This window comes from Monodon monoceros, unplaced genomic scaffold (genome assembly GCF_005190385.1).
Source record: "Monodon monoceros isolate NGI ecotype Baffin Bay Population unplaced genomic scaffold, NGI_Narwhal_1 Super_Scaffold_11, whole genome shotgun sequence".
Classification (NCBI taxonomy): Eukaryota; Metazoa; Chordata; class Mammalia; order Artiodactyla; family Monodontidae; genus Monodon; species Monodon monoceros.
The window spans coordinates 4,697,950-4,725,573 of NW_021703767.1; the positions used below are offsets into that span (position 1 = coordinate 4,697,950).

At 44.2% G+C, this 27,624-nt stretch overlaps 1 protein-coding gene across 1 annotated transcript in view; it reads left to right on the plus strand.

The window, feature by feature from the left end:
- DSCAM (DS cell adhesion molecule) overlaps positions 1–27,624 on the plus strand; it is a 744,700-nt gene that overhangs the window by 2,866 nt on the left and 714,210 nt on the right. Inside the window, exon 3 of the mRNA XM_029214644.1 lies at positions 58–175. Coding sequence (XP_029070477.1) covers positions 58–175 — 118 coding nt within the window. The remainder of the gene's footprint in view (positions 1–57; positions 176–27,624) is intronic.

Sequence of the window (27,624 nt, forward strand, 5' to 3'; positions counted from 1 at the left end):
TTCCCCCCCCCCCACCCTTAAAAATCTTGTCGGGCGGCGGCCCGCGGGCGGGTGTAGAGCTCGCAGAGCCGGGCGGAGCGCGGGGGGCGAGGCCGGCGCGGCGCTCGCGGGAGGCCGGGGAGCAGCAGGGGCATGTGGATACTGGCTCTCTCCTTGTTCCAGAGCTTCGCGAATGGTGAGCCTTTCGGTTTGTGATGAATTTCATTTCTTGTATTGACCGGAGTGTAGGGGGATTGGATGCATGGGTGAAGTCTTTCCCTTTTCCTCCTCTATCTGGGTTGAAATTTGCAGGCTTTTATGTTTTAAAAATCTTATTTATATTTCTTCGGGGAGGAGAGGAGGCAGTGAAGAGAGGACGGGTGAAAAATTGCTCTGTAATCATTTAAAGGCGCTTACCTAGCAAGGTGACAGCTCCGAGCTAACTCCTGTACTAGAGAGCTACCTCATTCAGAATAAACCAGGTTTGCTGAGAGGAAGAGAGACGGAAGGATCGCCAGTTTGATACACCACAGACTGCAAGGGACATGACATTCCAAGTGCAGGCAGGTGGAAGGGTCAGTTAAGAGCGTCTGCCTTCAGATTCAAAGCTTTTTGAGCTTTTAAAACATGTGCTTTAATTCTGCTGCAGTTCATCTCCAGCAGCACGAAAAGCCTTTAAGAAAGATCTGTCCTACCACCACCACCCCTCTTCTTGGTACTACAGAATCCCCACAGCCATTTATGTAAAAATATGCACTGTAGGCACTGATAAGCATTACATCATCTGAAATGTTGACAGATTCTTTAAAACACCTGTATACTTGTAAAAATGAAATCAGTGACTATTGCAAATAGCATTCCTTTCCTCATGTCCATCCAATATTCTATCTTGAAATGCTTTCTTCCTGGGTATTTGAAAAGCTATTTCTCTTGACTGAGTCAGATCCAATTAGTAAGTGTGACTGCACCTTTGGTTGCCTGTCACCGCGTAAATATGAACTCGCATGTATGAATGGCTTCCTCTCATCTGGGAATGAGAGGAAATTGTCATCATTTGGCATTGCCTGGGAGTAGCTACAGCTTAAATTCCCATTTCAAATTTCGGAACACAAATCTGCATAAAATGTATGACTTGCTAACAGTTAAAATTAAACCATTAAGCAGAATCCCCTACCCAGGAGGGAGGGAGGGGGAGAGAGAGAAAGGAAGGAAATCTAGCCCTTATGAGAAAATACCAGAAGCCAAGGGGAGGCTGTAAGATTTTCCTGGAAGATGCACAGGGCAGCTCTGAGTGTTAGCTGCATAGAGGTGCATTTTCTTTGCCTACCAAGATAGTACTTAAAGAATCAACGCACCGACAGGCCAGAGGAAATGCATAAACTTTGTAAAATTAAAAAAAAAAAAAGATGACTAAGGAAAGGTAACACTGCAAGAAGGAAATCCTGAAATTAACATTAAAATGATACTTTGCTCTCTAATATAACCTAAAGCAAAGTGTTCAAAACTTTCATTTTGAGATTTCCTAGCAGGAAAGAATTGCAACAAGTTCTGACATGACACCCATCTTTCCCAGAGGGCACTATACCTCTTCTGCAGCCTCGCGGGAATTTACCTTGGGGGATAGATCTGCTTTAGCTAATGTGTGGTGATGCATCAGGAAAGTCGGCCCTTTATGCTGCTCTGCTAATGTGAACTCAGAGAAAATGTAAAAATGCTCACATACGTGTTCCAGCGCCACAAAGCATTGACAGCCTGTCTCACCTGTCAGGGTGTACATCTCTGGGCTTCTCAGAAGGGCCTGGGTTATGGGATGAAACATAATTTCCACCCTATTGGGAAGTATGTATTTCAGGATGAGGAAAGAGGTCGTGCTTCTGATTGTCAGTCAATTGGTATCTGTTTTACAGTTTCATAGTTATATATGACAGAAATAGGTCTGGTACAGTCTCTGAAACAGAGATGCTAAAATGTGTGACTATTTTTTTTTTGAATCAGTTTTACTAAAATAATCATGATAGAGTCATATATAGTGAGAAAATTGTATAAAACCTCAAATAATCTACTCTGGAAAATATGTGCCAAGGCTATGTATGTGCATTTATACTGAGTCCTAGAGCATATTATCTTCTTATACCTTTTTCAGGACCCTTAAAATTGATTGATAACCACCACTATTGATACTATAATGAATACAGGTAGATTTCACAATATGAGATATAGACTGTACATGCAAATGAATATTTTACTTTGCTGTATTACATGTTCTGATCCCATCTACCAGAAGGATATGGACTCTCATGTAAAAATGGCCCTCTCTTTATATGATGAAGCATTTAAAAAAAAAAAAAAAAAGGCCTGACTGTAGAGCTTTAGATTCTTTTCATTTGTGGGGGGAACTGGCTTTAAAGAGTTTTCAAGGAGTGATGTTCAGTGCATACTGTGGAAAGGATCATAAAATAGATAGTCATGTCAAAATAAAATAAGAGTCCAGTTTGGAATGATGCCTGTTTATAGGACCATATTTCAAAAATGTGAAATTAAATGGTTCTTACCTATCTGAATGAGACTTGAAGAAAATTGAGAGATTTTTTTTTCAACAATGTCATATTTTGGTCTATCTTAATTTTGAAAAATTCCTGAATGTGTATGATAAAAAAAATCTATGAATTCTAATAGCTGCACTGACTACTGCTAGGCCTGAAACATCAAAACGTCTGACATGATAAAAAATATATAATTGTAAAAGATGATGCAGTTTGATATTTTGGGGTACTCATAAAATAAGAAGCCCACAATGTATCTGCATTTTAACGGTAGACAACAGCGTTTTTCCTACTGATGTAATGGGATGTACATTTATTTCTTAATGAAAGCATGGTTGCTGGACAGGCTGCAGACAGGATTCAGGGTAAAACACAGAAGTCAGAGAACTGTCCCTTCATGGGCTAAATCCTTGAATGAATTGCCTCACCTGATCAGGTGCAGTCATCATGTTTTAAAACACTCAGCTTGTCCTGCAATGTTCTGGAAATACTCTCAGGGAGCTTCAGTTACTGTGCAAGGGAATGGGGGTCCCTATATGTGCAGATATGTCTCACAGCCTTTCCTTGGGATGGAAACACACTGCATTGTGTTTTATCACAATTTCTTTTGGCTTTAACTCTGATGAGAATACTCTAGTTTACAATTCTTGTTAAAAGCATAGGTGGGCCTAATGAGCAGATTTATTCTATATAATACATTTTTGCTAGTATCCTTGATTTCTGTTGTTATGTACACATAGGTCCCTGACATCATCCTTTCCTGAGCCGTGCAATGCTGGGCTTTGCCGCTTTGCCATTTTCAGGGAGCTTGTGGAGCTTAGAGAGGGCGGGTGTTGGGAGAGAGAAGGGTGCTCGTCAAAAAGAAAGTGGGCTGTGTAGCACCTTTCTGCATCCCCTGTCATCTCCACAGGGAATTACGTACCGCAAACTTACATTTTATTTAAATTTAGGAGCAGATATTTATGAGTGCAAATGCAGCTTCAGGGTTTTAAGGTGATTTTTATTTAATTCATGGAAATATGTGGAAGTAAAAAAAAATGTTATCAGGTGAATAATTCCGGGGCTTGCTCCCCACTTCTCCCTCTCCTATTTTTATTAAGGAGATTTAAATTCCACCCCAGAATTATAGAGTTCATAAAATTTTTCTAGGTCTCCTAAGCTTGGGTGCCCCTACAAGATGCCCTGTGTAGGAAAACAAAATGCCGTGCAGACCTTTATTAAATGCCAGCCGATCCTTCTCCACTTCTTACTCTCTCCTGAATGCCACTTTGGTGCGACCGCAGTTTGTTGCTGTACATCAGTGACTCACTGGGCAGAACTGGTCCAATACAGCGCGCTGATAGGGGAAAATAATTGTGACCAAGAAAAAAAAAAGCCAATCTAAATCCCTAATTCCTGGACCTCCATGTCGCTGTCAAAGTGTTTTATCACTGATGTGTCTGGGATGAGATGCAATGAGTATTTCATAAAGAGACTCAATGCAACGGGCATTGAAACTCCATGTAAAGGAGAGAGAAAAAACCAGGGAAGGTCATTTTATAAAGGCCTAAGAACACTGCAGGAGACTGGAAATTTATGTTTGAAAAATAAAACGATGGATTTCTCAGTGGATGCATTTACAAAACGATAGCATCCAAATTTCACAAAATTAGCCGAATCCTACGGCTGAGATTATGAATGCGCCTCATAAATAATTAACAGACAGTGGAAATAATACAGTTAGCATTAGGTAGGGCAGAGCAGTCGGCAGCGCTTCCAGAGGCGAGCACTCGCCCGTTCTGGGTCCCCTGGTTGTTTGGCGGGGCGGCCGGAGGCCCCGGGCGTTCGCAGGAGGGCGCTGTGTCTGGTTATTTTCTTGGCGCTGCGCTGCCGCGCACGCTGGCTCCCGGGACCAGCTCCATCGGCGGCCTGGGAGATGGTGAGGCGTTGCTATACCTTCACGTCAGTTGTGTCCCTGCCACAGGACACTAGTGGGCGGCAAACCTCACAAGACTGTTGCAGCCAGACTTCACGGGCAGACGGAGTCGCCGCCTCCGAGCAGCGGTGCTCTGCGCGGCGCGGCGGCCGGAGGCTCTCCTCCCCGCGGCTTCTTAAGTTCGCCGGGCCCAGCCTCCCGGGTCCCGGAGTTCAGCCCAACAGGAGCCACGAATGCAAAGGCTACGGCCGGCGAGGCAGGGTCCGCCGTCTTTGTTTCCAGTTTTCCCCAGGAGGCCGCTGCTCCCAGCAATCTGTTGCAATCTCGAAGGTGCAGAGAAAGGGAAAGGCGGTGTCCGGAGCTGGTGGGCCCGCGGACCGTGCGTTCGCATCCCACCTTCCCTTCCCACTGGCTGGGGAGCCCGGCCCCGCGGGCGCCACCTCTCGGCGGAGGTGGCTGCTCGGAAGCAGCCCCGCGCCTGATTGGCTGACCTTCCAATGTCATTGCGGGAGGCCCAGCCCGCTTCGCCGCCGCTGCTGGGGATGGGGGTGAGGCTCCGCGCCGCTCCTCTGAGCTCCCCCGTCCATCCCCGCGGCCCGGGACCTCCTCCTGCGCCCCCAGACAAACCGAGCAGCACCTGTTCGCCTGGGCCAGGTGTTAATCCTTCACAGGCCACAGAGCCGGGCACAGAAATTCTCATTTTAAATTCTCATCTTCTCCTGCCCCTCCCCCCCATATTTATTACTTTTTTTTCTTTCATGTTTTGAAAATATGAAAACACTCAAAGTTGCGTTTCCCTTGTTGGATTTATGGGTTAAGATGAGGCAGGGGGAACGGAAGGTTCCAGCAGCCCGACTTGTACACACTGTGTAGTTCTGAATTCCTCGGCCGGTGGCACACAGTCCACCCAGGCGGCAGGAGGGCAGGCGCGCGGATAACCAGTTTTGGGTACAGAGGTTAGACAGCTTCTGATCGGGATATTCGGAAAGACTGGATTCAGAGGCCTGCTCGCCGCAAATTAGATTCCTGCATGATCTGCTTCCCTAAAACCTTGGCCACTTCCTTGACAGTGTCTAGAGTAATCTGTAACTCTGTTTATTTGGTGCCTGTTTGGCAGGTGACCACCTCCCTTACTGGATGTCAAGGTCGGAAGGTGAGGCTCCTGCCATGCCGGGGTGTGTCCTTCGCACAGAGCAAACTGCGTGCTGGGCAGGTGGAAACAGATGTTCACTGACTGACAGAAAGAAGGGACAGGATGATGGGCAGAGCCTTCCTCCCCTCCTTCGCCCCCTCCTCTCTCCCATCTGCCCCTGTCTCCTGCCTCTGTCTTATCCTTCCTTGCCGGGTTAGCTTCTCATCTGCCCCGTCTCTGATTCTACTGTATAAACCATTGCGAGAAATGCACGTAAGCAGCAGTGTGCATTCCTTGACCGCTGCCGTCTAGTCTGATGCACTGACTCCATGGCTGTGGAAACTCCATGGCTCATTTTCTAGAAATGCTTCTGGGGGCATTTTCTTCTCTTTCCCAAAATGGATTCACATTTGGAATATGTGATGGGACTTCACCACAGTTACGTAACAGTGCTATAATTGCTTTAGGTGTTCTTTGTGACTTGGATTGGGTCAAATGTCACAGGAAATAAGTTAATAAATGCATTGGACCCCTTGTTCTCAAGCGTGCGCTGCTAACTGGCACGATTTGAAAATCCTATACAAGGTGTAACACCCTGTCGTGTTCTGAAAGCCAGTCAGAAACATCACACCAACACATAAGTTTCCCTAGGGGTTCCTGGGAATTTGTTTCTTCACCAAAGAGCCTCCAAGGATATCAAAACATAGCTCAGTTCCTTAGGCCTTAATCGTCTTTAAAAGAATCACATTACTATTTTCGTAAGCATTCTGTTGATTTATGGGTGTCTGTCTCATCATTATCTTTTTTTTCTTATTTTCCAGCAGAACCAATTGTAAAAGTTGGTTCCTTCATCAAAGTAACATGAAAGGAATATGTTTTACCATGAAAATTGTGATTTGTATCAAATACGAGAATCAAATTAGGTGTCTTGGAGCTTACAGTATTTATCATCGTTTGATTTTTGGAGATCTGTCTTTATTCTATATTGTCAATACTTATTATTTTAAAAAAATCATTCACTTGGGTTAATTTTTGGTCTTTAAGCCCCCAGGGTTATGGAAATACATATCACGGTGGAACAGAGAGGGATGAATGGAGCTGACCAGATAGACGATGAGATAAGAAGGAGGAAAGAGGCTACTACACAGAGAGACAGAATGACAAGGATTAATGAATCTCGCCTGCATCCCTATTTAAGTTATTTTTACGCAGAAGACAGTGAGTGAGATTTAAGAGTGAGCAAGCAGTCCTATTTATAGAAAGCCATTTTTAAATGCAGCGGCTGGGAAAGCGAAAAAATTGAAAACGTGAGATCACCTCCATACGAAATGCTGGCTTCCCCTACCTCCCCAGGACCATGGAGTTTTTTTGTTGTTGTTGTTGGAGAATAAAAGCATAACAGCCCTTGAGGAAATATTGAGAAATCGCTTCGAACTCTGCAGAGTATTCTTGAAATGCTCTCAGGGCTTAAGTCCATGTCAGACTTGGGGAGGAGGGTGCGGAGCCAGTATCTGTATTATTTGGAAACTGGGCTTCGGTAGGTCTGAACAGAGGAATGAAGTGAGGGAGCATGTTGAACTTGCAGGGCTGCCACAGATATTTACTTGGCAATAAGCATTGTCCTTCCTGAAGATACTCATCAGCACAGAGTGGGAGGGTGAATCTGCATGCATGTTTAAAGTAGAGCAGTTACTAAGTGTTCACATTTAGGATCTTGTGATTATTATAGGTTCCTCTATAATTACATTTTGGAGATTTAAAAAATTGTGGCATATGCTCTTCTAATTGGCCAGTCCAGTTGGGTAGGCAGTGTCCCCACAGGCTGCTTGATTGACGTAAATGTTCCTGGACAAAGAAAAATGAACACACTTGCTCTTAGGAATGAAATAGTCTTCTTTCCTAGGACTGCATTTACTCACTGTAACATTTTGGTTTTACTGGCCCCAAGGGCACCTTATTTTCTGTTAAGGGTAGAATCCTGGAATTTGTATGGAAATGCTGCTGGTGTACAGGCTGCACATCTGAACAAAAGCCAGACCAACCCCAAAGTATGATGCTGTGAAAAGCATTTTCCTTTTATCTTGTGAACAACCATCTATGCAATGGGTTGTTTTGTAGCCAGTCTCCTTTAGACCGTGGAACAGGCAGGTTTGATGAGGTGGTGGAAGGAGATTTGAACTAATTTATTGCAGATTTTGATTCATATGAGCCTTGCCTCTTTTAGTATGAAAATGATGAACCAGGAAGCAGTTTTAAGCTTGCCTTTACACAAAGCTTAAGCCATTCTTCTTCTTGTCCACTGTGCATAAATACTGAATACCGTGAAGTCAGTTTATAGTTCTTTCTAGATACCTGAACCTCAAATTATTGGATGCTTGTGCAAAACAACAGTGGTCCTAACAATCCCAGTGAAGGCTCTGATGACCTCAGGGTCCCCAGGTGCCTTTGGTATCCTCATGGGACTGAGTGATGGCTATGTTAAGTTGGGGTTAGAACCAGCACGAATGGATCCATTGGATGCTGACCGAGGTGGCCTGTGTCACACCCTGCGGAGCCATGTCATTTGAAATGGCTGATGGCAGTGGACACTCTTACCATTGATTCCTTTTCCTAATATTGAATAAAGCATTGATTTTTCTCACGAGACCTGCTTTATCACTCATCGCATGGACTTCAGGACAATGGGAGAATTTTTACAAATATATTGTTACAGAAAGGCAAAGCATGAAGATAATTAGAACCACTGCAGTTTGCTGTGCTTTTAAATTTTACTCTTTTTTTTTTTTTTCCTTTATGTAAAGACCTGAGCTCTACTGTGGAAGCTTTTGAGTAAACATACTTTCTCATCAGAGGAACTTGAGATTCGTTTCTTCTCTCCACAGTCGCCCCACTGTGGCATAATTTGATCTTGAGTTCCCATAAGACACTGAAAACCCCAAGTCCCAGTCTGCTTAATTACAGTGTTTATTTCTTAATATTGGCTGTAGAGCATTCTTAATAACCGATTTGTAGCTGCCAGCATAGAAATAACAGTGCTTTGTAATATCACGTGTGAGACTTCAGGGATGAGCTGAAGACCTCAACAACCACAACGTACTTTACTAGTCAAACGAGCACCTCCACGCTGTAGAGAGGGTGCGGTGGTGATTTTTAGCACCCCTCCTGGAACTTGTCACGGCCGGTTCCTGCAAAGGGTAGCCATTTGTCTGTTTCATTGGCCAGTGAAAGGAAATGTGTGAAACGTATGAAAGGCCCTCTAAGGTACAGAATTCTTCTTTCATAAATTATTCAGGCTGGTAAAGCCAAGGTTAGCAGGGGTCTGTCTGGTGCCTTGACGTGGTAGGAGAAAGTGAATAGGATGGTTAATTACCAGACGTGTACATGCATATTACGACTCACCAAAATCAATAGCTATTAAATCTTTGGTGGCTACTGTTTTACTATAGGCTTGGTGGATATTTATATGTAGAAACGTGGGTAGAAGAATTTTGACCTAGATGTGATCTTGGTATTTGTTTTGGGTAATTACTTTGATCAGTGGTCAGTTCATCTATGTCTTAGGAGATCTCATATCACCAGCCACAACCCGCCCTGATTTGTAGTCGCAAGAGACCCCTTGGTCTTCCCCCACCCGCTTGGCTCCATAGCCCCATGGCCCCATAGCCCCATCACCCCATCGCTGGGGATGGGAAGGTGAGGATACACTGTAGGCCTTTGTGGTATCAGATGCTTGGAAGCCATGGAAGTTAAGGTTTATGGGAAGACCAAGCGTGGGGAGGGAGGAAGGAGCCACCCCATGTCAGGACAGCAGGAGTGTGAGGGGGAGGAAGGAGGGTGCATGCCGACTGGAGGCCAGTCTGTTGATGCCTTGAACCGTGTTCCATTTTACCGTGCCTCCGTTGGCACCTTCCAGTTAAGGATCAGGGCCACTGGTTCTTAAAGCCCAGGTGGGCCGGGTCAGGGAGGAAGAAGTTGGGCATTTCCTGGAAGGCTTTTCCCCTCATGAACCTCTCACAGGAGACTGGGTGCTCGCATTGTATTGGGAATGGGCTGTAGCTTGCAAAGCTCCTGAGGTCTAATTCTGACATGTAGCTTTGCCATCTTTTCCCTCCCCCATGGGTCCTTCAGCTTGACCGTGCGTACGGCTCGTGTGATCTTTTATATTGTTCGTTTTATAGTTGCCCAGCTCTGACCACCAGAGGGTCTGGTTCTGCAGCTCTGGGGTATGCATGGCTGAAGTATCTGTATTATTATTCTGATCCAGGTGGCATAATCCAGCTCTGGATAGAACAAACTTGGAAAGAGGCTGCCCGGCCCCTGGCTGAGTTGAGGTAGAGGGTCAGACAGTAGCTAGAACGTCGACCCCGTAAAGCTTCATGTAGCCCCCAATGCGCTGTTGGGGAGCTCTATATTGAGTAGTGATTTATTGTGAGGGTATATATATATATATATATATATATATATATATATATATATGCAGGGCTAGGGCTTCATTGAGTGCCACAAGGATCTGGGCAGATTTGGGGAACGTTGGTGGCAGAGGGGCTGGTAACAGGGAAGACCCTGAGTAGAGGGGGGTGCGATCCCAACCAGGGACTTCCAATTTGGATGCTAGTACGTTGAGAATCATCTGTATATATATATCTGTACAAATATCTATGCTTATTTGTATCCAAATGTATATACGTGTGTGTATATACACATACATACACATACGTAATTTTTTCTTATTGTTTTAGCATATTTGATACCCAGGTTTATTGCTAGCACGTGCTTTGCTGTTGGACTTCGGTCCTATTGTGTTTTCTCAAATCGACCCCTTCTTTGCTAGCAGCTGGGGTCCTGGCAGAGAAGCCCTCTGAACCTTAATGTAACCACATTCCTCCCAGGGAGAGATCAATAGTGGGAAAGTGTTTGGGTTATTATATTGGAAAAGCATAAGAGAGGCACTAGGGCAGAACAGACAGGACAGGAATAAAGGCCTGTTTGCACCTTGAGGTTTTGCCTGGATGCCAACCTGGGAACGTTACACATGTCTTCTTTCCAATATCAGTGCACAAGTTCCTTCCAAAGCCAGGTATAAGGGGCCTGGGGATTGTTTGCTCTTTTGGGTTTACTTGGCCTCTGCACCTTTCTTTTAGGTAAATGACCCCAGGTGGACTGTATTTACATCATACGAAGTATTGTCGTTAATGCTAGGTTGTCATAAGAAGAGAAAATGGCATATAAGGACATATATGCATTTTAGGCCTTGTAATATGTATGATAAAATTGAGGACAGTTATTAGTGGCGGAATAATCTTTTCAAAACACCACGTCCTTGATTTTTTGAACTAAAATAGACGCAAACGTGTGCTGGAGAGAGGCCTAAATTCAGAACCTTAAAAATAACTTTTTGTGTCCTGAGATCCTATTTTAGATCATATTAAAAATAACTTTCCCTCCTAGGCATTTGAAACAAGTTGGATGTTATAATCCTTGGGCGATTTTATTGTGATTCACTATAGAAATTATTCTTTCAGAGAGGCTGTTTTGATTTTTAGCTTTAGAAGAAAAATGGTATGAAAGACATTGTGGGCTGACGAAGTGTAATTTCTGCTTGCTCATAAGTCCTTGAATTGGGGTAGACGCTATTTCTGTGCAGCAAAGGGCCCCTGCACCTCTGTTCCTTTAGAAAGCGGGGAGGGCTTTGTGTTCAGAAGTCATAAGCTCTGCCAAAGGGGCTCTGCAGAACAAGATGTTCGTTTAAAATAGCTCACAATTCCTCTCTGATTTGGAGTATTCACGGCCTCTGCCACTTGGACAGACTGCTCTCTCTTAAATTTTGTAGCAGACGAGGGCAGCCTTTTTCCATATGTCCTCCATGGAAAGGTCGTAAGTATTTCCACCAGCAAGTTTAATAACCTTTGGGAGATCTGTGAGTAATTGTAAATGGTTAAATACTTTCCTTAGAAAAATAGAAATGAGGGACTGTGTGACTCAGATTTATTATTAGAACAAATCACCTTAACCCATAGAAAATATTTATTGCATACTTTAGTAAGTGTTGAGTACTTTTCCCTTAGGTTTCCACCTCTCCATAAGAATGAATGTTATTAGGTACCATCCAACTAATGGCCAAGGCAGTTTAAGGCAATGTGATGAATCTGTTGGTAGTGGAGATGCATTTGCGAGAAACGGAGGGGATTTCTGTATTTATTCACTTGTCATCATTTACACCTTCCTCTCTCCCTCCTCAGGAACTGGGAGCAAATATCAGGGCTTCCATGCCTACAATGAGAGTGTAGGAAGAAAGGTCTGGAGGCCTTCTATGCCTCTATTAATTTCCTAAGTCACAGGTGGTTTGCCCTGATGTGGGCAGGTGCAGGGAAACTGCTGTGATTCCCCACCTGCTCAGGACACACTGAAGTCTGGAAGCGAGGGATGGTGTTCTTTCCGCTTGTGGGTGTCCCCCTCAGGGGTTGCCTGTTGGAAGTCAGCTGTGTCTTTCTAGAAATCTCTGAACGGGGAGAGGCTGGTATTTATAATTATTTTTTCCAAATTGCACAAGCATAGGTGTTATGGGTTATTATAAAGCTCTAAACAAAGACATCAGATATAAAGTAAACTCCATGGAATTCCATGGAATTATTATTAGAGGCTCATTATTTTTGGCAGATGGGAATAAAAGACTCCTTCCCTCCTCTTATGATTTGATCATTTTTAGTGCTCCTGACAAACTGTGTTCTTCGGTTAAAACAGGATTCTAACCCGGGCAGCTCCACTCCCTCGGGGATATTGGGCAATATTTGGAAACATTTTGTTATCACAGTTCTAGGGCGAAGGGGATGCCCCTGGCTTCACTGGTGGGTGGAGCCCCGGGGTGCTACTCAGCATCCTGCAATGCACAGGACAGCCCCCGATGACAAATAAGTATCTGGTCCAAAATGTCCATAGTGCTGAGGTTGAGAAACACAAAGTTACATAGTTTAGAGCCACGCTGCTGCAAAACGTAAGATTGGTTTTATGCTTTTCTGTGGATGCTGGAGAGAGAGCAAAGATGTTTCTTCCGAATCTGAGCTGTAACTCCTTTGGCTGCAAAAACCATAGCTGGTGATGCTTGTTACTGTTTAAGCTTTATTTACTATTTTTTTCCATGAACAAAAAGAAACAAATCCCCAATCTGTGTGTCTTCTTTTTCATCAGTCACTAAGAACACAGATACCAAGGTGTTCCTGGGTTCCTCCAGCCATTTTCCCCTCAAGTGATTATGCTAATTAGCGTTTGATCAGATGGTTAAATTATACTTTGATGAATCCTGCGTGCTAACCGCTCGGAATGCATTTTCTTTCGCCTGGGTACTTCGTGCCCGAATGCCCTGTGCTGCAGGCCGACAGAGGCCTGCTCATCCTGAAGACGCTGATTTCTGTTTTCAAGGCAGTGCGAATCCTCTTTGTTGCCTGGCAAAGGGAGAGGGAGTATTGTGTCACTTGCTTTCCCAGGCAAAGGCTGGACGGCAGAGGCCTCTGGGAAATGGAAACCCTGGTTAGAAAGCACCCGTTATTTGAAGATATTAGATGCAGAGGAACTCGGAGGAGGAAGCTGTGTGACTGCAAAGGGCGCCAGCCTTTTTCTCGGGGAGACTTCCCTGTTTGCATTTCTCTCTCTTTTCCACGTGTCCCGTGAACACAAGCCTCTTGTGTCTGTGGTAGTCCTGGAGGGGTGTCTCTGCATTTATTTCAAGTGTGTATGTCCTTAAAAAAGGAGACCATCATTTTGTTTTTGTTTGCCTTGTATTTTAACACCATGACTTAGGGTGGTTCTGTTCATCCCTGAGTTCACATAGTGAGATTGTTTTTCCAAGAGGAGTACTTTAGTTTGGGTGACTCTGAGGTTTGTTGAGTTAAATGCTTATGAAATGCTCTCTGATATAAGAAAATTTCGAATGTGTGGGGAAGAACGTGAGTGAAAAATATGGATGGCAGTGTTGTTATTAATGGATTTCTACTCAACGGTAAAAGGTTGCCACGGCTGATTTTTGTGGTTCAGTGAGCTTAGCAATGATTGGATTTTTCTTCTTTATACCCTTCGCTTTTTTTGCCCTTCACATTAATATAATGGGATAGTCTGGTTACCAGAAATGTGAGTATTTAGACTATGTATAGTCGTTTTTTTCCTATCAAAAGGTGCATGTGTTTTGATATCGCTGGGACTTATGGCATCTTTCACTTAAGAACGGGCCAGAAGATGATACTATATATCACTGGTACCCCATACCTCCCCCTAAGAACTGCTGGGCCATAAGAATTAATTAACATAGGGAGTAAATACCTGCTTAAATGTTCACATCCCCCTGCCCCAGAAACTGTGCAGTGTCATTTGAGAGAGTAGAATCTCTTGGTCTTCTTCGAAGAAAGAAATTCTGCTTGTAATTCTTCCCATAAAAAAAGGATTAGAGGGGCTTCCCTGGTGGTGCAGTGGTTGGGAGTCTGCCTGCCGATGTAGGGGATGCGGGTTCGTGCCCCGGTCCGGGAGGATCTCACGTGCCGCGGAGTGGCTGGGCGCGTGAGCCGTGGCCGCTGAGCCTGCGCGTCCGGAGCCTGTGCTCCGCAACGGGAGAGGCCACAACAGTGAGAGGCCCGCGTACGGCAAAAAAAAAAAGGATTAGAGTAAAAGGAAATGTACACATATTGAGCATCTAAAGTGTGCAGGCACTTGGCTTATTATGTTATATGCAGCAGTTATGTTTATTACTAATAATAGTGACGATATGTCAATAATATTAGCTGACGTTATTTATTGCTAGATACGAGGTACTACTTTAAGTGTCCATGGTATTTCCTATAATGCTTGAAGCTTTGTAGGAAGGTAGGTATTGTTATCACCATCGTAAATAAGGTGGGATTAAGTGAGTGCTGTGGATCCGACAGCTGTTAAGAGGCAGAATGAAGCCTAAGTCCATGTCTGTTTACAAACCCACACCGATATATGGCCTGCATTCCTCCTCAAACAGTTGAATGAATAAGTAGTTTTAATCTCAGTTTTTTTTTGTGGTACGCGGGCCTCTCTCCGCTGCGGCCTCTCCCGCTGCGGAGCACAGGCTCCGGACGCGCAGGCTCAGCGGCCATGGCTCACGGGCCCAGCCGCTCCGCGGCACGTGGGATCTTCCCGGACCGGGGCACGAACCCGTGTCCCCTGCATCGGCAGGCGGACTCTCAACCACTGCGCCACCAGGGAAGCCCCACATGTGTCTTTTTGAATTATGGTTTTCTCTGGGTATATGCCCAGTAGTGGGATTGCTGGATCATATGGTAATTCTATTTTTAGTTTTTTAAGGAACCTCCATACTGTTCTCCATAGTGGCTGTATCAATTTACATTCCCACCAACAGTGCAAGAGGGTTCCCTGCATTATATTTCATTTGTCCTCAACTGAACACGATTTTCTCAATGCCAAAATATAGAATAAAAAATGTTGTCGCAATTGGGAATTGGAGACTGAAATTAGATGCGAGTTTCGCATCGGTTGAGGCTCTTATGAAAAAGACACAAATCAGTTTTGTGCCTACACATCTGAATCTTGTCATTGCAGCTGAATTATTTTACTGAAGTATCCATGGGACACATATCTTGAAGAATTTAGAAAATAATACTTAGACAGTCTTACTTCTTGAGCTTGAATGGAAGTTCTTATGATAAGAGTAATACTTATGTGTGCATGCATGTGTGTGTGTGCACATGTGTACTGTGTGGTGCTAACATTCTTATCGTTCTTTGACATTTAGGTAATATGCAGACCACTTATGCACACATGACATATTTGTCTTCTATGGAGTGTAGGAAATTCCATTGTCCAGGTGTGATGAACCAGCTCTGTGAGCCCTCAGAGCTGGGATGGCCTAGGCTTCCCTTAGCTGGTGGTTGCGAGGTCATGGAGCTCTGTTTATTGTCTGGGTGACCTCCTTGCATTAAACACACTGCCTGGGGTTCATTAGTATGAGGTTCTAGCTGAGTCATGGCCTGGATCCCCCATTAGAACCCTATATTGGAATTTTCCTGCAATCCTGTCCAATTAGCCATATCTTGAACCTTGGATTGTGGTCCCAAGGAGGGCCTGACTGAAGAGAGATTAAAAGATGTTTGGCATCTTCTCTACTGGCTAAGTAAGTAGCCTGAAGTTTATGGCTACGAAGATGCCTACAGAGTCACTTTTTTATGGAGCGCTGAATGCATGTGACTATAATAACTGCTAATACTGATTGAGCTCTTAATATGTGCCAGGAACTGGGCTAAGTGCTTTATTGTATCATCTCATTTAATCCTCAAATGAGTCTTCGAGATACTTGTTCATATTATCCTCATTTTACACTTGGGGGAAATCAAGTCTTGCAACCGTAAGGTAACTCTTCTAAAGTCGTAGATCCAGCTAGCGCTGAAGGCAGGCTTTGACCCTGGGCCATCTAGTTCCAGAACTTGGCTACCATGTGGTCCTCATCCACTGACAAGCTCCTGAGCACACACACTATTTTTTTTTTTTAAGCTAATTTATTAACTTACTTACTTACGGCTGAGTTGGGTCTTTGTTGCTATGCATGGGTTTTCTCTACCTGCGGCAAGAGGGGCTACTCTCCGTTGTGGTGTGTGGGCTTCTCATTGCAGTGGCTTCTCTTGTTGTGGAGCACGGGCTCTAGGCACACGGGCTTCAGTAGTTGTGGCACGCGGGCTCAGTAGTTGTGGCTCACAGGCTCTAGAGTGCAGGCTCAGTAGTTGTGGCACATGGGGTTAGTTGCTCCACGGCATGTGGGATCTTCCCGGACCAGGGCTCGAACCCGTGTCGCCTGCATTGGCAGGCGGATTCTTAACCACTGTGCCAACAGGGAAGCCCGCTCTTTTAAGTGGCAGTAGTTGTCTGGGGAGCTGGAAATATGAGTTATGCCAGAAAGTGGGAATGGGCCAGAGAGCAAACAATGCTTTCATCAGGTTTTTTGAAGGAAGATGCTGGAAGAATGTGGCGGTGCAAGCACAGTTTTGGAAGTGTCAGGGTCGGTTTGTTTTAATCACCATATTTCTAGAATCTCGTTCCTGAGACCGGACACTCAGTCACCAAAATGTCACCAAGCACCTGCCGCCCGCCCCATGTTGCGAAACATTGATTACCTTCTCTTCCCAAGGTGCAGCGTGTGTCCTGTGTCCTGTGTCTACTTCCATGATGTCTGGACTAAAAATTAAACCTTCCAAATTCCAGTGGACAATGCAAGGTGGCTACACTCTGTAGTGATCTCGGAACCTGTCTGTGCCTCAGCGGACGGCTGGCATTGCTGTGTGTCTTCGCTCCAGCAAGCTTCCGCTCTGACCCATTTCACACAGGAGCGCATGTCTGCCCCAGATTCCCCTTGTGTCAGCGACTTTAGATTTTAGGAGCAGGGGAGCTGGACTGCAGAAACTACACACTGCCCTTCTGACTGGTCTCATTTTACGTTGTGACCACAGACCTCAAGTGAGCCCTTAGCTCTGCCCTCAATCCCACTTGACTGCCCTGTTGCTTCCTGTTCCTATGGGAAGAGGATTTCACACCTTCTCCTTCCTCCCAAAACCTCCAACTCCCCTTCCCTTTCCAGACTCTCAGTCAATGACCTCATTTCTCTTAGCAAGATATCAGAAGACTCAGGTAAACTACTGGAATATCTCTTTCCCTCCCCACACACTCAGTTTATCAGCCTGCTTATGTCTATACCCGTTTTGATGGCTCCCTTTTTACCCCACTGGTGAGGGAGGGATTCAGTTATGGAGGTGACTGAACACCAGCTCCTGGACAGGTGAGAATGATAGCAGTATTTTAGTCATGTATACTTACAGCCCAGGTGAAGAGGACACATGGGGGTTACATTTGGGAACAGAGTGAATAACCAGGGGCTGGGGGTGGAGCTTTGTATTATCACTAGGGTGAGGTGCCCCCTGGTTCCTGCAGGAGGATGAGATTGGCTTGTTTGAATAGTTCCACAGGCTAGCAGGAAACTAATGCCTGATAATTAGGAAAAAGCAGACACTGTGCCTGGTCCCATGATAAGGAGGGTCGTTTAGAGGGGACTTCTGTGGGAGCAGAGGAAGAGAGGGGAGCTAGCGGATAAGCCATTTGAGGCCCTTCCCATTTTGCCAGATGTCGAGACAACACTTAACATTGAACCTTAATTTCAGGTGCTACACCACAATCCCTGTATGCACTGCCTTCCCTCCCCTGGCAGTGGAAGTACCGGCCTGTCTGCGTAGAAGGCGGAGACCTCTACCCATGTCCAGCATCCCATCATGTCCCAGCCATGTGAGGACTTTGCCTTCCCATTTATGATCTCATCCTCAAGTATCTCCCGGTTTTCCTCTCTTCTGGGTAACACACCAGCAGCAGACGATCTCTCCCGTAAACGTACTGGCATACAAAAAACCCCACTCTTGTCACCATTTCCTTCACCTCCCTCACTCTCTTACACTCTTTGTAGCAAAATCACTGGAAAGAGCTGCATATACTACTGTTTCTCAGGTTAGCTGAGGTGCGGGATTCGTTTTTGTTTCCAGCCAGCTGCAGGTGGACGTGAAGTCCTGCCGGACACGCCGAGAGTTGTACTCCACTCACCGAGAACAGAGGGTGCAGATCACGCACTTGAGAGTTGCAGCAACACGTCAGTTTCTGTACTTGTCTGATTGCAGACAGGAAACAAGCAGCTGGTCTGGGCACAGTTGGGCTAGGGCTGTCGGAGTCCACGTTATGCCTTCACCTCTCTATCTCTCTTAGATACTCTCCGATGAGCGTCCCCTTCACGACTCCATTGAGTCTGCTTCTGACAATGTCACCTGTGACCTCTGTATTTCTAATCTTCATCTTCTTTGATCTTTTAGCAGCTTTTGACATTGCAGATCACTCTTTCCTTGAAACACCTTTCCTTGGATCCTGGACATCGCGCTCTTTTAGGTTTCCCTTCGGCCGCGCTGGTTTCTGCTTCTTGTTGTTTTTGCTAACTTCTCTCTAGTCAAATGATAAGTGATGCAGTACCCCAGGCTGTGTCCTTAGCCCTCTTCTCTCCCCTTCTCTCCCCATCTCTCCCCTCCCCTTGCTTTCCCAACTGCACTTCCTCTCTATATGACTTACTTTAGGCTGAGGCGTTAAATATCATGTGTATGCTAATGACATCTACATTCACATCTTTATCCAGGACTTCCGCCAGAGCTCACACTCAGGCCCTCAAGTCCAGCGGCATATTCAACATCTCCCTTTAGAGATCTTTCAGGCCTCTCAGACCCTAGCCTGTCTGAAACAGAATTCCTGGGTCCTTCTCCCCATACCTGCTCCTGTCTCAGGATTTTGCCCTCCAAGTTGAGCATCGCTAGAGATCTTCTGCTCAGGATGAAAACTTTGGGGTCATCTTTGATTACTCTCTTTCCTTCACATCTCATATCCAACCCTCCAGCATGTTCTATCAACCCTGCCCTCAGAATATGACTGTTTCATCCACCTCCACTTCAGTTCAAGCCAGTCTCCTCGCTGGCCTCGCATGGTCTCTGCCACAGCCTGCCAGCTGGTCTGTCTGCTTCCACCTTCCACTCGTGCTCTCAGCAGGTGGAGGTCCACCCAGTAGCCAGAGAGACCTCTTCACATTATAAATCAGGTCATGCCACTCCTCTGCTCAAAGCCTGTGTGGGTGTCCCGTCTTCCCTAAGATAAACCCAGCGTTCCTTACTATACCTAAAAGGCCCTCTGAGGGCTTCCCTGGTGGCGCAGTGGTTGAGAGTCCGCCTGCCGATGCAGGGGACACGGGTTCGTGCCCCGGTCCGGGAAGATCCCACATGCCGCGGAGCGGCTGGGCCCGTGAGCCATGGCCGCTGAGCCTGCGCGTCCGGAGCCTGTGCTCCGCAACGGGAGAGGCCACAACAGTGAGAGGCCCGTGTACCGCAAAAAAATAAAAAAATAAAAGGCCCTCTGAGATCTGAGTCTGGCTGGCCACGTCATACTCCCCCCACTTCAGCCACACTGGCCTTCTGCATGTTTCTCCAGCATTCTGACCTTGTCCTCTATCAACAACTTTCACTCACTACTTTTTCTTCCTGGAATGCTCTATCCTAGACCTTCTTATGCTCTGTTTTCTCCCTTCATTCAGTCCTCTGCCCAAATATCACTTCCTAAGAGAGGCCTCCCACTTGATCTAAAATAAAGTGGCCTCCTGGATAATTCTGTTTCTCCTTGCTGTGCTGTGTGTTTCTTCATAGTAACTGAGTATTGGAATCGTATAGTGATTTGTTGGTTCATCACCTTGACTGTCGTGCTCACCTCTGCATTGTGGGCACCTAGACGAGTTACTAAAGACTACAGATGCCCAATAAGTATTTACTGAATAAATGATTAAGTAATGAGTGTTTAGAGGGCTATGACTCTTATGGGCCTGAAGTCATTGCTCTTTCTTTAATTCAATTTCTTCCCCCCCGCCCCACGATGGAGTGACAGTCCCTCCCTGTATGCCAGGTTTACTTCATGTGGAAGATCTGGACGCTCATATTTATTGAAAGGTCAGCAAAGCCTATGCCCTAGAATTTTCAAGTCTGATCCATTCCTAGAGGCATAACAGTGAAAATATCTTGATTTAAAAAAATCTTCATCAAATAGCTATGTAATTATAGAAATAACACAAGTATTTTGGGAAATACAAAAATATTTGGTTCAGCAATTTTCTAACAGATGTTTACTGAGCAGCTATTATGTGCACTAAACTGTAAGCTCCCAGAAATCAGAGATTTTGTATCGTCCACCACAGTATCTCCAGATCCTAGAACAGGGCTTGGCATGTAGGCTGCTCCATAAACATTTGTTGAATGAATAAATGATGGAAAATCATTATACTGAGAACTGTACAAAAAATAAGGCCATTCCCTGTTTTATAGGTCATGGCAAAGTCCCAAGGAAGATAGAACAAGTTTACAACTGTAAAAAGGCTGGACATGGTAAAGATTGCCATGCTGGACATACAGAGAAAGTTCTGTAGCGTTTATGGAAGCAGATACAACTTCTGATTGTTTATGAAGGCCTTCAAGGAGAAGGAGGTTTCAAAACTGGACTTTTAAGGATGTGTGTGTGTTTGATTGGACAAGGTGGGCAGCAGAGAGATCACCCAGAGTCAAGGTGAGGAGTAGAGAGGTTCCTGGATGGGGGTGGGGCACATGTAGTGGCTCCATTAAGTTTCGGTGCACATCATAGTGGAAGATACGTCTGAAAACGGGTCAGGGGGCGGGATATGGATGCATTTGAATTCACATTCAAATTCAAATAAATTTAATGTAAGAGTTATGTGTTAAAACTATGATCTCAATGTTGTGTGAGCAGTTGATGCAGTATTTTGGCTCTGGTGCACAGGAAAGTTTGCAGAGTAGAGAGACTCAGCGGACGTGTAACCAAAGGCTATTCCAGTGGTGCAGGAGGGAAGCATTCGGCCACCAGGATGGTGGTGGATGATCAGGTACCAATGTGGGGATGGGGTAAGAGGGAGATGGATGGGGACAATCCAGGCTTGACTGTGAGTAAAGTCAAGCCTAGGTTATCCCCATGGGAGCATCTCATTACGTGAACTTACTGGTAAACTGAAGGCATAAATAGGTTTATAGCCATGTCTGCGTAATTACTGCCCATACTACTTCACTTCAGTCCTTTTTTCTTGAGACTGTGAAATTTGCCTGTCTGCAAACTGTATGCCAGAATGGAATCATTGACAGGGGACTTTATAGCATGTGATAAGAGCCATTCTGTAGCTTAGTTATCACAACATTACCCAAGAGATGCTGAAAACTGGACCACAATCAGAGGGCACACCCCGAAAGATGAACTAATCAGCTTAAATCAACAAATAAGAAATTAAATAACAAATTAAAATTTAAAAGTTTACTCTCTTATAGCTTTTGTATCCCTTTGGAAAGTAAAATATACAAAAATTAAAAATTGACAGTGCATTTGGGTTAAGGTTCCACTGTAGCTATCACCATGCATTCATTGCTTTATAGGTAATTGAGCTAAACTTTGGTTCCCTTTAGTGAGAACCTGTTTGGGCTCTAAGGTCACCAGAAAAGGAAGGGGTAATCACCACAGTGGAGATTTATAATTGCTGTCAGGCAATGCAACTAAATTAACCTTAGCATGCAACAACTTTAAAATGTCATCGCCTGAACATTTTCTCTGATTTATATACTGTGCGCCATAGAAATCTATGATGGGGTTAAAAATGTAAGTTAAAAACTGTGTTCCATGTTGTGAGTTTCGAAAGTCTCTTAAACTAGTCAAATTTAGATTCAGCAGAATCCAAGTTAGTATATCTTCAACCTCAAAATAATCTACAACTCAGTTCATGTTATGCATTCTCGGTCTCATTTTTCTGTGTGTGCACCTTACAGGGTTTCTTATATGATTTCTTTCTTTTTTTTCATTTCCTTTTATTTCTTCCTTTCTGTCCTCACTACCTGCACTGGTTCACGCACACACTCAATCTCTGTGTCCTTACATTAAACATTTTTTCTTATAAATTTATTAAAACCTCCTTTGCTTTTGTATTTACTGATAAAGAGTTGTGTTTTCAAAACTGAACATTGAGATGAGGAGTAAGGAGTAAAAGCTGTGGTCATGACTGACGGGCATTACCTGCAGTGGCTGATCCTTAGTGACAGAATGTTACCAGTGTTACTAAGGACTGGACGTAAAACCAGCATAAACATAAAACATGTGTTGAAGCATAAATGGACTTTCTGAGAAGGAGAATGTTCCTTAATTAAGCTGAAAATATTTACTATGCTTACTTTATGCCCTTTGGGGATATGGAATAAGGTAAGAAAAGTATAAAGATTTCTGTCCTTAAGGAATTGGCCATTTAAGTGGGAAACCATGACATATACAAGGTGTTTTTAAATTGGAGGTATTATAAACTAATAAAATAAGGAGATAAACTGGGTAATCTAATTTAGTTAAATTAAAAAGTGGGTTGCTGATGGTTCAGAAAAGACATTTAGTTTAAAAATAGAAGAAGGAGCAAGCTCTGTTAGCTGAAACCAAGGAAGGCTTCCTGGAAGAGGAGTGGCTTCAGCAGACTCCTACAGGACATAGGTCAGTGCTGGACAGCAATTTGAGGAATGGGCAGGGTGTTGGCAGGAATGGTGTATGTGTGTGTGTGTGTGTGTGTGTGTGTGTGTGTGCAGCTTGCAGGCTTGGAAATAGGGGTGAGTATTGTAAATTTGGAGACTGATCCATGGGTCTATAGGTGGCTGAGGAACAAAATTCAGGCTGCAAGAAGAAGCCTTCAAAGACTCTCAGAGCAAGGCTGAGTGGGGAAAATGCAGTTTCACATTATAGTGAGGCATTTAGAAATGGTCAGAAGCACTTCTACAGGATTCATGCTTGTGGCAAATAGCTGTGGTCTGGAGGCTGCAGAATTGGCACTAAGTTTTTACAACGTGTAGATAAAGGGTTTTAGTTTGAGGCAGGAAAAGATGACAGTGAGTTCCCTGTTGGTTACGAATGAATGAAATGAAGAGATTTATAAAAGGTAACATTTATGACCTCTCTGTATTCTAACACCAGCCATGTTTTATGATTTCCATAATTTTCTCAAGTACGTTTCACAGACCTTGATACCTGTGCACGCATAGAGGTTCACATTGCAGATATAATGAGTAAAGGCAAAATCTGTGCTAAGATGATTTGACCAGAAGAGGGTCCTTATCCACCTACATGAGGAGTGTCAAGGAAAACAAAATGGTCTTTACTATTAATCAAATTTATAACCTAGTCAAATTTAGTGTTACCTGAGACCTTCACAGTAACCCTTTTAGTGAGCAAATAGGATTTATAATTTAGTCCTCTGACTTCTAAATACACAGTGTCTTTTAGCTTTCCCAGCAACACATCTGAATGTCCAAGCGATTTGCTGCCGTTTTCCTTTAATTAAAGTAGACACCTCCTAAGGAAAGACCTCCATTTCTTACTCCATATTTTCTCTTCTTAAGAAGAATGATTCTGTTTTTTACATTCTGCTGTGGTGACTTGTTGAATGGTGTTCCTGGAAAGATATTCTGAAAGCGGCATGAAGGAATGATGGGAAAGTGGGAAGGTAAAAACTTAGCTGCACTGTTGCTGTAGTGACCAATGCCATGAGAAGATCAGCCCTTGGGCTGAGTAAGGATTGTGCGAGAGAGATAAAAGGACAAAACTGAAAGCGTCCTGACCGGTAGGATGTAAAAGTCAAAAATGACAACTTGACAATATCCAAACAGTGAAGATGATTCAAGAAATTAAACACATTGGCTACGTTGGGCTAAAGATATTTGCTGTACTAGATTATTGATCGATTTTGAAGCAATTTACTAAGTTAAAGACATAATAAAATGTGATCTATTATTATGTTCTAGAGAACTTATTGCTATAGTTCCCACACTCAAACCTCTGAGGTCACTGATTTTTTTTTAATTCTTTTGGCCGTGCCGTGCAGCACGTGGGAACTTGGTTCTCCGACCAGTGGCTGAACCCGAGCCCCTGGCATTGGAAGTGCCGAGTCTTAACCACTGGACCGCCAGGGACTGCCCTGAAGTCACTGATGTTAATGTTGGCATAAACCCTGGAAGGAAGTGGGCTCCAGCCATGTTGTGCCCCTTACCCAAAGACCCTACTCTTGTGTTTCCTTTCTTTATCTTTGCTCATGGTCTGTGGTTTAAGTTTAACATGAAGTTTTGTTTTTTCTCAATATATATTATGACTCTAATCTGTTATCCAAGTTCCTTGTATATTTCCGGTCACATGTAGGGAACTTCACTTATCTGTCCCAGCACACGTTATCTTCCTCCACAAATTTTCACCGTCCCACCTCAGCACATTCCTGACAATGACACCCTACATTTGGAGGATTCAGGCCTCAGAGCCTTGGAACCTTGGACTGTTAGCAACGGAAAGGATTTTGACAACCACCTGTCAAACTGTTGTGTGAGAGACGAGAGGGAAGAGAGATGTAAACGGACCTCTTTCAGTAAGACAGAATGGGATTTGGCCAGCGCTAGGCTTCAAGCCGAGCTGACCTGCCTCTTGGCTCTAGACAATTTCCATCATGCCAGATGCATGAATGGGGAGGAGAGTAGAAGAAATTAGAAAGAAGCATGTAAGTCAAAGCAGATCAGTGTACGTATGCGATCTTGTGTGATCTACCCAGATGGTATGGCCCACGACCCTCTCCTTCGTTGACTGCAGTGGGTTCACCGTAATACAAGTTTGTGAGAATTATCAATCATGTGGCATCAGCTCCGTGTTTTTAAATTCTTGGCATAATGAATGCTAAATAAGGCTGCGACTGGAAACGTGTACACACGTGTTACCTTGTTTGGTCCTTGCATTTTTCTGCCAGGTCTCTGTGAAGGTCCAGGAAGATGTTCTAGTGACCAGGACTTACTTCTGTGTCACCTGGGAGGGATTAACACAGAGCCAGAAAGCGCTCGTCCCTGGGTGCAGTCCGGCACACAGCCCTGGCTCCAGGCGATTGTGTTCAATTATGGTAAAATGTTAAATTAGCTGAAAGAGAATTTTTCTGGTTACTTGAGTCTGCCTTTTGGACTCCATTAATTGTTCACTCATTAAATCATTTGCATTAACTCTTGCCAACTAACCCTAATAATCCCTTTGGGCACCTTTCTGCTCTGTGCTCTTCCTCATTTAGGTTTTCTTGGACAGGTAGCCCTGGTCCAAGGAGGTGGTCCGAGCACAGGAGGTGCTCACTGTTGAATGAAGGGGGGATGGAAGGGGAAGGATGCTGTGTACGGCTTACTGAATTGTGAATCCTGACTTCCTTTCCCGCTTCAACGGGGAGGGGGGGAATGTCGTATTTGTACTTCAGATCTCAATTTTATTCTACATCCAGAAAAAGCTGTTTCTTTCAAAATAATTGGTCATTTTAAAGTAACGATGTCTCATTCCAAAGAACGTTTATTTTCTTTTTTGGTTCAGCACTGTTTTAGTCGTTACATAAATTTAGTGTTATCTTAGATTTTATCGTATCTTCTAAAAGTGATGTTTTAAAATTCAGAATGTCTTGAATGCCTTGCCACCCTCAACCCCAGTCTTGGTGAACTGGAGAAGCACATATGTTGGGAATTTATTTCCAGATCCTCAGTTAACATGGCCTATTCCAGGAGTAAAGCATTCTGCTCGTGTCTCAGCACGGAATGAACATATTACGTGGCTTTCTTGTTTTCTTTTTAAAGGGAGAGCACTGCGTGGCATGGGGAGGGTCTGCATGCAGGCAGTCCCGCCCGCAGGAACAGGCTGCTGCTTTCCTGCAGCGGAGGCCTGGGAGCTTCCATCGCCAGGAGGTGTGTGAAGTGATGAACTGTGCGGCATTCTATTCCTTTTACCTTCTTCTCTCTCATATAAATGATGACAAATTGCTTGGCTGTAAATTTCAAAGTCCCTAAGTGGCATCTTTGTCAAAGCCTTTAGAACAAAATGCTTACTCGGAGAGCTTTTTAAGTCTTGGGAGATGGGGTGGCCCGGAGCAGGCCTAATTATTATGCATCATGACAATGCGTTTTGCATCATGCTTGCTTTTCTGCTCTTTAAACACTTGTTATGGATGATGAAGCTAATTTAAATGGACAAACAGGGCGCTCTCCTGCACATTTTCCTTGTGATGTCATATTATTCTTCCAGGGGGTTTCATCGCCGACTCTCATAGAAACCCCTCAAACATGCACATTTAAATAAGACACTTTAATAATTAGCTTAGAGATCATTGTCAGTCAAGGGAAAATAACCTTTTATCAAAGGTGCCTTGAAAGCGGCGTGTTCACAGAAGAAACAAGTGACCTGATTTGCTTTTATACTTGCTTCCCTTTCCTCCTGGCGTTTACACAGAATAAAATACTGCAAGTGGGGAAGAGTGTAAAAGAGGAAAAGTGTGGGTGTGGAAGGGGAAGCCGGAGCTGTCAAATTGTTAAGACAAATGGGGCTTAGAGAATCCTAATTAAACCTGAAATTGCTTAGAAACAGGAAGTGTGTATTCCTAATTGTTGGCACCAGAAAAAAAAAAAAATCAAATTTACTGAATATTTTTAAATAAAGGTAACCCGCTATTTGGCCTGCGAGATTTCAATCCTTACCTATTGCAGACGTGAGTGTAGTGATTTTAAAGGCTGAGAAATTCACCTCCAGTGTTCAGCATAAGATATAATAGAGATGTTCAGAAAGAAGCAGTGCTGGAAAGTATGTATAGATTCGTGGGTTTTATTTTCTTCTCCTGGATGTATTCTAGTCATATCCTGGGAAAATTTTAGTGTGTTTGAGCACTCAGAAATATTGAGTATCTGAAAAATAAAATGCATACAAGTGTATATTCTCAAGACTCAAGGTATATATTCTCAAGAAATAAGTTTGTTCTCAAGGCAGCCCTGTTGGTGTTGCTTTCAAAGTAACAAAGTGCTGTATGCTGGGATAGGACTTTGGTACCTAGGAGGATGCTGAGGGTCTCTGATGTGAGGTTCTCTCCTGTCATTGCACCTCTTGATATAGACGATCAACCGCCCCTCCCCAATTTTTAAATTATTTTTTTTGTTTGTTTCAGAGGCAGAAAAAGCTTCCAGCATCTTGACATCTTGAATTCCATATCACACAATTAGGCGCAGAGCTAAGGACAAACCACTATCATTTTCTTCACCTTTGCCCAAGCTTCAAACCACACTAGCACTCTCTCTGTAGGACTTTGGCCTCCATTTATTTAAAATGCACATTTAACACAAGAGCCCCATCCTTTAATGAAAATTCTTTTTGCTATTTTTTTAAGTTGTTTGCGTGGTAGAGTGGAAGAAGTGATAGGCTGGGGGTCAGGAGCTGCACCCTCTATTGCTGGTTGGGTCTTACGGGATCTGACTGGGTTGCCTCATCTGTGGTGATAAGGATGAAGATGGATATGAGTGACAGTTACAGTCTATGGAGGACTTGGGTTGTATCAGGCACTGTAGTATCATCTTTGATGACCACATTTAACTCTCATAGAAATCCTTTATTTCCCAGCTCTCTGCCCTTTA